The sequence below is a fragment of the Bombina bombina genome, chromosome 10, assembly GCF_027579735.1.
Source record: "Bombina bombina isolate aBomBom1 chromosome 10, aBomBom1.pri, whole genome shotgun sequence".
Classification (NCBI taxonomy): domain Eukaryota; kingdom Metazoa; phylum Chordata; class Amphibia; order Anura; family Bombinatoridae; genus Bombina; species Bombina bombina.
The window spans coordinates 213,368,119-213,381,221 of NC_069508.1; the positions used below are offsets into that span (position 1 = coordinate 213,368,119).

A 13,103-nucleotide genomic window follows, 5' to 3' on the forward strand; every position below is an offset into this window, starting at 1 on the left:
GGTGATACAATCTGGGATTGGTTTTATTGTGCCTGTTTATTTTGTAACACTGTACGTGCGATTTACACGTTTTTTTATTGTTTGAAATTAAATGATTTTACACTTAGAGTGGGTTGCGCTCTGTGTTTTATCTTGTTTTCCAGCCACTTCCTAAGACCAGGACCGCAGCCCTGTGTCATCACTTGGAGCGGCACCCACCATCCACAACACTATTGGGAAGTATTGTTATCTTCTCGTAACCTATCCTACGAATAGTGATTTGAGTTTTGTAATAACAGCAAATTGTAAAATTTTTAAAATTTTTTTTTTTATATAGGACCATTACTCTGTCCCAATATTTATTGTATCTTATTATAAACTATATCTCGACTGATATACCTCAATATATATTGCTTCACTTATCAGGCAATTTCCATCTAGACTATATACATAGTTTCTCTTTTTTGGTACATAATTAGCCTGTTATAGAGAAGCGCTGCTAATTTGGGTTTCACCTATTTCTGTTTGTATTACTGATGAATAATACTAAGAGAGAGTAACACTATTACCAGCAGTATACAAGCCTATAATATCGAGCACATTATGTAATAAAATCATATGTGATATCTGTGCCATATTTACAGATAATTGGAATACCTTACCCCATATAGTACATATATATATGAACAATATAAAGGTGATTACTCAGTGGAAACAAAATACCCACACAATCACCATTCAGTCCACTGTTGTTATTAAGGAATCATAAGAATGACTTCTAGTGTATACTATTTACCTTAAAACATCCTATATAGTGGTACTTTCTGTGCTACGCCCACAGCTATCAGTGCCCAATCATCAGTAACTTTAATGTTGTTTTTTCGTTCAGTATGATGTCCTTTATTTAAGGGATGTTAGAAGTGCTATACAAGTGCATCCTTCGAGTCCAAATCCCTTCAGAGATTTTGACTAAATTTGCAATTTGTCCCTGTGCAAAAGCACTCTAGCTCACAAGGTATACCTGTAATAAAACCAGACTGAGTATCCCCACTTTATTTGTGTAGTGCTATTGCTATCTTCTAAATTACCAATTTATCTGTTTTTGATTAACCACAGTCATATATATGACTATGAAATTATGTTCTTTATCAACATTATGTTCTTCACTGTGTCTTTTTTTAAATAGTTGTAGACACCAGGCAAATATACAAACGTGCTTTTATGGAAGTGCTCTGCAATACCCAGCAGTGTAGTTAGGCAACCCCTGTTAGTCCTTGACTGTGAAATTCCCTAAGGGTAATTTGTTATGATTGTGTTAGGGAAATAATAAGTGGATGAGAATAAAGTAGGGGTTAGAAATTGTGTATATGTGTGAAGTGTAAACAGGGGCGTAACTAGATGTGGCAGGGCCCCCCATTTCAGCAGAGCCCCCCTGGATGTGTGCAGTCTGCAGATGCTGATCCGGCAACCACATGGAACACCGAGTATCTGCTTCTCTGTGACTCATTCTTCCTCATTAATTTGTACCAAAGGACATGCAGCCCTCCTGTACAAATATGGGGGCAGGTTTCTTCTGTGTAGTAACAAAGCAGCCATTTTGAAAACCTTGTCATCAATTTGTAAAGGCAAATCTATACACTTTCCTTATTCTTATTCTGTGAACATAAAGTGGGGGACAGACATGCTGAAGGTTGAGCCTGCCCCCCCCCCCCAATGACTGCCTGGTCAGATGTGCTCCCTAAAGATGTGGGCCCAGTCTCAATTGAGACTTCCCTTGGAGAAAGTGTGTTATGTTACAAAATGGCAGTAGGTTGTAATCACTTACAGTCTCTCTAGACTGTCCATATCCTGTTAATCTTATCAGCCTTTAAGTAAAAAAAACAAAGAACATTAATTTGTAGATTCTTTAGTGAGTGGGCTCTATAGAATAACAAAATAAGTAATTATACTGCAGAGGTAACTAGTGAATTTAACCCAAAGGGGTTGATTTATCAATTGTCGAGCAGACATGATTCACTATAGTGAATCATGTCCGCTAGACATCCCGCATGCTGTCCGCATTTAAGATTTCACAAGCGTTTCACCAGAAATGCTTGTGCAATGCTGCCCCCTGCTCATTGGCAGCCAATCAGTCGCTAGCAGGGGCTGTCAATCACCATTTAGGTGGCGGAGAGGTTAATGCTTCTTAATTTCTGTTTCAGGCGAACCTGAAACAATGGGCCTCCGAAACAGTATCCGCTACTTAATAAATGGAGCCCAAAGTGTGTGTTGTTATATCAAGAAACAATTGTGTTTTCTTTGCATTATATGTGGGATAAGTGACCAGAATCCCATAGATTTAATAAAGAGATAATGAGATAACAAATAAAGAAAGATACATGGGAAACTGAACAATTAAATAGCAGGCAAATACCTCTATATAACTATATACATTTAAAGGGACTTTGCTGCATCTCTAAAATTGTTTTTGAACAATTGAACTTTTTGTCTTTCTTCTTGTGGGCATTGTCTGTCTGTACAGCTGTGGGTTTCCTTATCAGTTTGTATCTCATGGACTTAACAGCTGTTAGTTTTAAAGTGAAAATAAAGAGCTTTAAGTTAAAGTGACAAGATACCCAAAATTTGTCTTTCATGATTCAGACAGAGCATATCATTTAAAAAAAGTTTCCAATTTACAGCTATTATCAAATTTCCTTTGTTCTCATGTTATTCTTTGTTGTAGAGATATCTAGATAGGTAGTGTGTACATGTCTGGAGCAATAATGACAGGGAATAGTGCTGCCATCTAGTGCTCTAATGTATAACTGCTGCCATCTAGTGCTCTAATATAAAAAACTGCTCTCATCTAGTGCTCTAATGTATAACTGCTGCCATCTAGTGCTCTAATGTAAAACTGCTGCCATCTAGTGCTCTAATGTATAACTGCTGCCATCTAGTGCTCTAATGTAAAACTGCTTCCATCTAGTGCTCTAATGTAAAACTGCTGCCATCTAGTGCTCTAATGTATAACTGCTGCCATCTAGTGCTCTAATGTAAAACTGCTGCCATCTAGTGCTCTAATGTAAAACTGCTGCCATCTAGTGCTCTAATGTATAACTGCTGCCATCTAGTGCTCTAATGTAAAACTGCTGCCATCTAGTGCTCTAATGTAAAACTGCTGCCATCTAGTGCTCTAATGTATAACTGCTGCCATCTAGTGCTCTAATGTAAAACTGCTGCCATCTAGTGCTCTAATGTATAACTGCTGCCATCTAGTGCTCTAATGTAAAACTGCTGCCATCTAGTGCTCTAATGTATAACTACTGCCATCTAGTGCTCTAATGTAAAACTGCTTCCATCTAGTGCTCTAATGTAAAACTGCTGCCATCTAGTGCTCTAATGTATAACTGCTGCCATCTAGTGCTCTAATGTATAACTACTGCTATATAGTTCTGCAGACACGTGCACACTCCTGACCTTAACTTCCAACAAAGGATATCAAGAAAACTAAGGAAATTTGATAACATAAGTACATTAGAAAGTTGTTTAAAATTGTATGTTCTCTCTGAATCATTAAATATTTTTTTTGGTTTTACGTCCCTTTAATCTTCATGCAAAAGAAATATTTTATCATGTTTAGATAACGCTCTTGATGATAGATTTTTTTCTTTTTGTTTAATATCAGAAGCTGCTAGAATAATCCATGTGTTAGACCATTGTAAGCGTCATTTGCATTAGGATATCTGCTTATAGAAATGATTACAAAATAGTTTTTTTAATGCATTATAAACATAATGCAAATGTTTTAGCAATAGTAACTTTATTTTTATTTTTTAAAGAATCAAAGCAAAAAGTTGCTGCAAATTTTGAAGACTTATTGTCAAGTCAGGGATTTAATGCTCACAAAGAACGGAAAGGGCCAAGAACGATTGCTGAAATGAGAAAAGAGGAGATGTCCAAGGAAATGGATCCAGAGAAGTTAAAGGTGATTGTGTCCATATCTGGTTAATTCTCATGATATATGTACAATAAACAGTGGTCATAGGCAGATAAATATGTCTAAATACACCCACAATGTAAAATAACACAACCATGGGCATTGCATAACGTATCACAACTTTATAGTCTTCAGGAAATATATAATGAGATAAACTCATAATCTTCATTGAGACATCCGACATGGCCAGCTAGCTCACCCCCGTTAACAGGAACAACTTACTTCACAGTATGAAAAAAGCTTCCACAAATAGTGAAAAAACTTCTAAACTCTAGTAGAAGTTTATACTTTAATAATACAAGACCACAATCTTTGGTCTAATAAAAGAAATGATAATCTGCAGTGCGTTTCTTGGCCTATAGTCTTTGGCCATTTCATAAGTCAGTATAGTTAATAGAGAAATGTGGAAGCTTGAAAACCTATTAAAATGAGTACATTGGAAAGACGTGCAAGTGAAGCAAAAGTTATAAAAGGCCTTGCCCAATAACTCCTAATGGTATCCAGTGTTCTCTCCAGGACCTTTTTAGTCCTGATTTTACTGACCACCCGGCTAAAATTTTAGCGAATATTAAAATGATCATTTTTTTTGCATAAATTATCATTAAATAAATTTATGTTAAATTATGCAATTAATGTATGCTTTGGATATCAGAAAATTATATAATATTAGAAAATATTACACTGCTCCCTCCTGGCTACTTCATAATGTTACCCTGCTGGCAAACTTTTCTGTGGAGGACACTGGCATCTATTTTAATAAGACAAGCCATCTTTCCTTAAGATATAATTACCTATAAGTATTTTAATGGTTAAATAATGACTCGGCTTAGAGAGTGTCAGGTGACTTATATGTAACACAATTCATTATTGAAGCAGTCCTATCACGTGACCTTAAAGGGACAGTCAACACCAGCATTTTTGTTGTTTTAAAAAGATAGATAATCCCTTAAAGGGACAGTCTACACCAGAATTTGTATTGTTTAAAAAGATAGATAATCCCTTTATCACCCATTCCCTAGTTTTGCAAAACCAACACAGTAATATTAATATATGTTTTACCTCTGTGATTACCTTGTATCTAAGCCTCTGTAGACTGCCCCTTATCTCAGTGCGTTTGACAGACATGCAGTTTAGCCAATCAGTATACACTCCTAAATAACTCCACCGGAGTGAGCACAATATTATCTATATGACACATGAACTAGTACTGTCTAACTGTGAAAAACTTTCAAAATGCTGTGAGCTTTCAACGGTTTAGAAATCAATTTTAGCCTACCTAGGTTTAGCTTTTCAAAAATACCACCAAGGGAACAAAGCAAATTGAATGATAAAGTCAATTGGAAAGTTGTTTAAAATGCCATGCCCCTTCTGAAAAAAGAAAGTTTAGTTTTGACTAGACTGTCCCTTTAATTACCCATTCCCCAGTTTTGCATAACCACGACAGTTATAATAATACACTTTTTACCCCTGTGATTACCCTGAGGACAAAGCAAAATTGGTGATAAAACATAATTTATGTAAGAACTTACCTAATACATTCATTTCTTTCATATTGGCAAGAGTCCATGAGCTAATGACGTATGGAATATACAATCCTACCAGGAGGGGCAAAGTTTCCCAAACCTCAAAATGCCTATAAATACACCCCTCACCACACCCACAATTCAGTTGAACAAATAGCCAAGTAGTGGGGTGATAAAGAAAGGAGTAAAAAGCATCAAAAAAAGGAATTTGGAAATAATTGTGCTTTATACCAAAAATCATAACCACCATAAAAAGGGGGTGGGCCTCATGAACTCTTGCTAATATGAAAGAAATTAATTTATCAGGTAAGTTCTTACATAAATTATGTTTTCTTTCATGTAATTGGCAAGAGTCCATGAGCTAGTGACGTATGGGATAGCAGATACCCAAGATGTGGAACTCCACAGAAGAGTCACTAGAGAGGGAGGGATAAAAATAATAGCCATTTTCCACTGAAAAAATGAATCCACAGCCCAAAATATGTTTATTCTCATAATGAAAAGAAAAAACTTAAACATAAGCAGAGGAATCAAACTGAAACAGCTGCCTGAAAAACTTTTCTACCAAAAACTGCTTCTGAAGAAGCAAATACATCAAAACGGTAGAATTTAGTAAATGTATGCAAAGAAGTTTCATTCTTAAAAGCCCACAAGTGGAGACTGATCTAGTAGAATGAGCTGTAATTCTCTAAGGCGGGGCCTGACCCGACTCCAAATAAGCTTGATGAATCAAAAGTTTTAACCAAGATGCCAAGGAAATGGCAAAAGCCTTCTGACTTTTCCTAGTACCAGAAAAGACAACACATAGACTAGAAGTCTTTCTGAAATCTTTAGTAGCTTCAGCATAATATTTAAAAGCTCTTACAACCTCCAAAGGATGTAAGGATCTCTCCAAAAAATTCTTAGGATTAGGACACAAAGAAGGAACAACGATTTCTCTATTAATGTTGTTAGAATTCACAACCTTAGGTAGAAATTTAAATGAAGTCCGCAAAAACGCCTTATCCTGATGGAAAATCAGAAAAGAAGATTCACAAGAAAGAGCAGATAATTCTGAAACGCTTCTAGCAGAAGAGATTGCCAAAAGGAACAACACTTTCCAAGAAAGTAGTTTAATGTCCAAAGAATGCATAGGCTCAAACGGAGGAGCCTGTAAAGCCTTCAAAACCAAATTAAGACTTCAAGGAGGAGAGATTGATTTAATGACAGGCTTGATACGGACCAAAGCCTGTACAAAACAGCGAATATCAGAAAGCTTAGCAATCTTTCTGTAAAATAAAACAGAAAGAGAAGAGATTTGTCCCTTCAAGGAACTTGCAGACAAACCCTTATCCAAAACATCCTGAAGAAACTGTAAAATTCTAGGAATTCTAAAAGAATGCCAGGAGAATTTATGAGAAGAACACCATGAAATATAAGTCTTCCAAACTCGATAATAAATCTTCCTAGAAACAGATTTATGAGCCTGTAACATAGTATTAATCACTGAGTCAGAGGAACCTCTATGACTAAGCACTAGGCGTTCAATTTCCATACCTTCAAATTTAATAATTTGAAATCCTGATGGAAAAAACGGACCTTGAGACAGAAGGTCTGGTCTTAAAGGAAGTGGCCAAGGTTGGCAACTGGACATCCGAACAAGATCCACATACCAAAACCTGTGAGGCCATGCTGGAGCTACCAGCAACACAAACGATTGTTCCATGATGATCTTGGAGATCACTCTTGGAAGAAGAACAAGAGGCGGGAAGATATAAGCAGGTTGGTAACAGCAAGGAAGTGCTAACGCATCCACCGCCTCTGCCTGAGGATCCTTGGACCTGGACAGGTACATGGGAAGTTTCTTGTTTAGATGGGAAGCTATCAGATCTATTTCTGGAAGACCCCACATCTGAACAATCTGAGAAAACACATCTGGATGGAGCAACCACTCCCCCGGATGTAAAGTCTGACGACTGAGATAATCTGCTTCCCAATTGTCTACACCTGGGATATGAACCACAGAAATTAGACAGGAGCTGGATTCTGCCCAAGAAAGTATCCGAGATACTTCTTTGATAGCTTGGGGACTGTGAATCCCACCCTGATGATTGACATATGCCACAGTTGTGATATTGTCTGTCTAAAAACAAATGAGCGGTTCTCTCTTCAACAGAGGCCAAACCCTCACAGAGTTCTAAAATATTGATTGGTAACCTCGCCTCTTGAGATTTCCAAACTCCTTGTGCTGTCAGTGATTCCCAGACAGCTCCCCAACCTGAAAGACTTGCATCTGTTATGATCACAGTCCAGGTTGGATGAACAAAAGAGGCCCCTTGAAATATACGATGGTGATCTAACCACCAAGTCAGAGAGAGTCGAATAGTGGGATTTAAGGATAATAATTGTGATATCTTTGTATAATCCCTGCACTATTAATTCAGCATACAAAGCTGGAGAGGTCTCATATGAAAACGAGCAAAGTGGATCACCTCCGATGCTGCAGTCATGAGACCTAAAACTTCCATGCACATAGCTACTGAAGGGAATGATTGAGACTGAAGGTTTCGACAAGCTGAAACCAATTTTATTTGTCTCTTGTCTGTTAGAGTCATGGACACTGAATCTATCTGGAAACCTAAAAAGGTGACCCTTGTCAGAGGAATCAAGGAACTTTTTGGTAAATTGATCCTCCAATCATGTCTTTGAAGAAACGACACTAGTTGATTCATGTAAGATTCTGCAGAATGTAAAGACTGAGCTAGTACTAAGATATCGTCCAAATAAGGAAACACCGCAATACCCCGTTCTCTGATTACAGAGAGTAGGGCACCGAGAACCTTTGAAAAGATTCTTGGAGCTGTCGCTAGGCCAAATGGAAGAGCGACAAATTGGTAATGCTTGTCTAGAAAAGAGAATCTCAGATGGTCTGGATGAATCGGAATATGAAGATATGCATCCTGTAAGTCTATCATGGACATATAATGCCCTTGCTGAACAAAAGGCAGAATAGTCCTTATAGTCACCATTTTGAAAGTTGGCACTCTTACAAAACGATTCAGGGCAATGTCTATCGTTGGCGTTCTGGTAACCATGGCAACCGACGAGCGCAGGGACCCAGGGGGAGCCGCAGATTCAATCCGTGCAAGGGAAAGCAGCAACGTCATGGAGGTGCGACAGGCGATTCGAGTTCCCCTGGAGACGTCATCACAGGGATCCTCCCCTTTGGAGTCAAGCAGTGGTGAGGAGAACGCCAGAGCCACAGGGGGGGGCTGCAAACACCATGGAAGCGGCAAACGATGTGCGCAGGTCAGAGCGCAAGAAGGTACCGAAAAAGTAATTGAGCAACACATTACCCAGAAAGATTTGAACAAAGAGGGGCATGACACAGTTATTAATATATCGGAATATATCCTAACTGATAAAGAGCTGGACCTACTAAATAAGGGACTATCATTTTGCCCATACCGTAACACAGACTTCTTTGAATTAGACAAGGACTTACAAAGATTATACCGAAACATTAAATTAAAAGTGTGGATCAAGAATGAACATAGTTCAGATAATATTAATGCAAATATAAATTAGTGGTCTTTGAGCAATTTTGGTTTATGCAAAAAGCGTTCTTTTAACCCCAATATAAATAACTACAGCGTAAACACATTAATTAATTTAATCCAAAATGGGGTCACACGATTAAAAAAGTATAAAAATAAAGATCATACTGCAATGTGGCAAAGGGGTAAACAAATGCAGTTAACTAATTTTTCTAAGGATTAGTACAATACTTTGGAGGGTTTAAAGAAAAATCATAAAGTAATTCTTAAGGGGGCGGATAAGGGAGGAGCTACTGTTATTTTGGAAAAAAGTTATTATGTACAAGAGATAATGTCCCAATTAAGAGATAATAGTACCTACAAAACACTAAAGAGTAATCCCTTGGCTGACATACAAAAGGAAATTATGGCCATTCTAAAGAGTGCATTAGATATTGGCATCATAGATAAGAAATTAATGGATTTCCTATATGTTATCTCCCCACGTAACCCTATTTTCTATACTGTCCCTAAGGTTCATAAAGACAGCCAGAAACCGCCAGGTGGGCCAATAGTCTCTAGTGTAGATTCCATCTACACTAATATTTCAAAATTTATTGATAAGATTCTTCAGCCAGAGGTGGCAAAAATGTCCAGTTATCTAAAGGATACCAATCATTTTTTAGAAAAGGCAAGAGCGTTGGAGTTCCCTAGTGACAAGTACCTCTTGTTCACCATGGATGTCAGTAGTTTATATACCTCCATTAAACATGAAACCGGTATTGCTGTGGTTAAGAAAAATCTATTGGTGAACAAGAGGTATAGTCAGGAACTGTCAGGGTGCCAGGAATCAGACTGAGACGAGAAGTGCAAAAATAATCACACCTTTATTAATAGCAAAAAATAATAAAAAGTCCACAAGTCAAAAAACAATCCAGGAGTCAAAACCAGAATTGGTAGTCAGACGAGCCGAGTCAGGGGCCAAAGCGAATAGTCAGATGAGCCGGTCCCTTTAAATAATAAGTGATGACATCACAATTTTGAGACTGCATCCTGTCTCACATGGATGATGCACACCAGTCTGGCCATAAAGGGAAGTGCAGGACATGAGCAGCATCCCCCACAATGCACCATAGTCAGGAAAAGAGGTGAGTAAAATGGCTGCTAGCAGCACATGGCAAACACAACAGGGAGAAAACCCTAACAGGAACAGGTTGGTTTTATTGAGGAGCTATTGAGCCTTATCCTATATTGGAACTATTTCCTTTTTCAGGATCAATAGTTTGTCCAAACCAAGGGGACTGCAATGGGCTCCAACGTGGCCCCATCATACGCCAACCTCTTTATGAATGAGGTAGAGGAAAGCATTGTCTATGAAAATAAGTTATTTAGACAATATGGAGCCATTTGGTGGCGGTACATAGATGATGTGTTTGGCGTTTGGTGGGGCGACGTGGAATCCCTGATACAGTTTGTAGGGGATTTAAACTCTGGTAAAGGACCTGAAATTCACTGTCAGTTATAGTGAGGAATCAATACCATTTTTAGATACGCAAATACTGAAGTCTGGTCACCACCTAGAATTTGAATTTTACACTAAGAAACAGATAAGAATAATCTTCTGAAGTATAACTGTTTCCATCCCAGATCATTAGTTGAGTCATTACCCAGAAGTCAGTTTCTCAGGGTTAGTAGAATTGTTAGCAATAAAGATATACAAATAACTAGATTCAAAGAAATGACAAAAAAATTCTCAGACAGGGGCTATCCACCCAAACTCTTGGATAACACCATAGGGACACTACACAAAATAACAACTAAAACACCTAAAAGTAAAGATAATAGGATGGTATTTGTAAGTCAACATAATCCGTTAAGTGCTAAGATAGCCACACTCATTCGTCAAAATTGACATATACTTAAGGAGTGCAATAAGGATATAGCTCAATTTGAAGAGCCTCCACTAATGGCTCATAAAAGGGTTAAGAACCTTAGGGACTATCTCATAAAATCAGATATAGGACCTAGCAAAGAATTAAAACAGACTGTCTTAGGCAGCAAGAGAATGGGAACTTTTCCTTGCCTTAATTGCATGAGTTGCAATTCCATTATTAGGGGTGCCAATTTCTTTTGTTAAGTGTATTCAGTCCACGGATCATCCATTACTTATGGGATATATTCCCTTCCCAACAGGAAGTTGCAAGAGGATCACCCAAAGCAGAGCTGCTATATAGCTCCTCCCCTCCACGTCATATCCAGTCATTCTCTTGCAACTCTCAACATAGTAGGAAGGTGTGAGAGGAGTGTGGAGTTTTTTATACTTAATTATTTCTTCAATCAAAAGTTTGTTATTTTAAATGGCACCGGAGTGTGCTGTTTTCTCCAACATTGGTGTGTCCGGTCCACGGCGTCATCCTTACTTGTGGGATATCTCTTCCCCAACAGGAAATGGCAAAGAGTCCCAGCAAAGCTGGCCATATAGTCCCTCCTAGGCTCCGCCCACCCCAGTCATTCTCTTTGCCGTTGCACAGGCAACATCTCCACGGAGATGGTTGAGTTTTTTGGTGTTTAAATGCAGTTCTTATTCTTCTATCAAGTGTTTGTTATTTTAAAATAGTGCTGGTATGTACTATTTACTCTGAAACAGAAAAGGATGAAGATTTCTGTTTGTGAGAGGAAGATGATTTTAGCAGACAGTAACTAAAATCGATTGCTGTTTCCACATAGGACTGTTGAGATGAAGTAACTTCAGTTGGGGGAAACAGTTAGCAGACTTTTCTGCTTAAGGTATGACTAGCTTGAAAAGAGAAAGTGGAGGCTGTTTCCTTAAAATTAATTCCTTTATTTATTCAGTTTAAAACCGGCAAACACAGCAAGGATAGGGTATGGTGTAGAAGGCGCAGCACAGTCTGGCTTACGCGTTTCGGATGAAATCCGTAGTCATAGCCTACTGTGCTGTGCTCCACACCTGCTTAAAACTAGTTAAAACAAATGTGATTGGTGCACACATAAAAAACAACGCCTTCAAGTTTAACCAATACCAACAGTGTATAAAATTAACCCACTGGTGTCAGAACCACACAATCTAATACATTGCCTGAGCCCATACAACCGTAATATACACACTGCAATAATTATGTCAATAACCAACATAGTGGTATACATCGTAGACAAAATGTCAAATACTAAGGGTTAGTAAGTAATTAAATGTTATTAAAAATTCTAATGCCCAGATAGTGCGTATAGGAGTCTCTATTGTTATATCCTCGATATGTGAGAGTTAAATCATTACTCTTATCCTATCTAATGCACTAATGGGCAACAGAATTCAAACAATACCCTAAGTAAAGAATACCACAATAGATGCTATCATGTGTCAAAAATAAATAAATGTATAAACAAATTATAAAAATATTATAAACATGCAATAAGCAAATAATTCTAAATGAGGAGTAACCTGTCAAATACTGTATAAATTAAAGATATCTAAACAAATTGTCATCATAATGATATATGGTAGAAAATAACAAGCTAACAAATAGCGCCTCCCCATAAAGTAATCCAATGTGATATGATACAGGCACTCGGGTGCCTGATGGTCTAAATTCAAGATATGACGTAATGAACCTGTGGGAATAAATATTATGGTATTTCGCAATACATTTACCTATAGATCTCCTTGTATATTATAATTTAAGACTCATCGGATGGTCATGTGTGCTCAACCTGTATCATATCACATTGGATTACTTTATGGGGAGGCGCTATTTGTTAGCTTGTTATTTTCTACCATATATCATTATGATGACAATTTGTTTAGATATCTTTAATTTATACAGTATTTGACAGGTTACTCCTCATTTAGAATTATTTGCTTATTGCATGTTTATAATATTTTTATAATTTGTTTATACATTTATTTATTTTTGACACATGATAGCATCTATTGTGGTATTCTTTACTTAGGGTATTGTTTGAATTCTGTTGCCCATTAGTGCATTAGATAGGATAAGAGTAATGATTTAACTCTCACATATCGAGGATATAACAATAGAGACTCCTATACGCACTATCTGGGCATTAGAATTTTTAATAACATTTAATTACTTA

The 13,103-nt window shown here is 37.4% G+C and overlaps 1 protein-coding gene across 1 annotated transcript in view; it reads left to right on the top strand.

Moving 5' to 3' along the window:
• The window catches only part of DNAJC6 (DnaJ heat shock protein family (Hsp40) member C6), a 328,505-nt gene that overhangs the window by 234,800 nt on the left and 80,602 nt on the right, over positions 1-13,103 (top strand). The window contains exon 17 of the mRNA XM_053693681.1: positions 3,798-3,943. Coding sequence (XP_053549656.1) covers positions 3,798-3,943 — 146 coding nt within the window. The remainder of the gene's footprint in view (positions 1-3,797; positions 3,944-13,103) is intronic.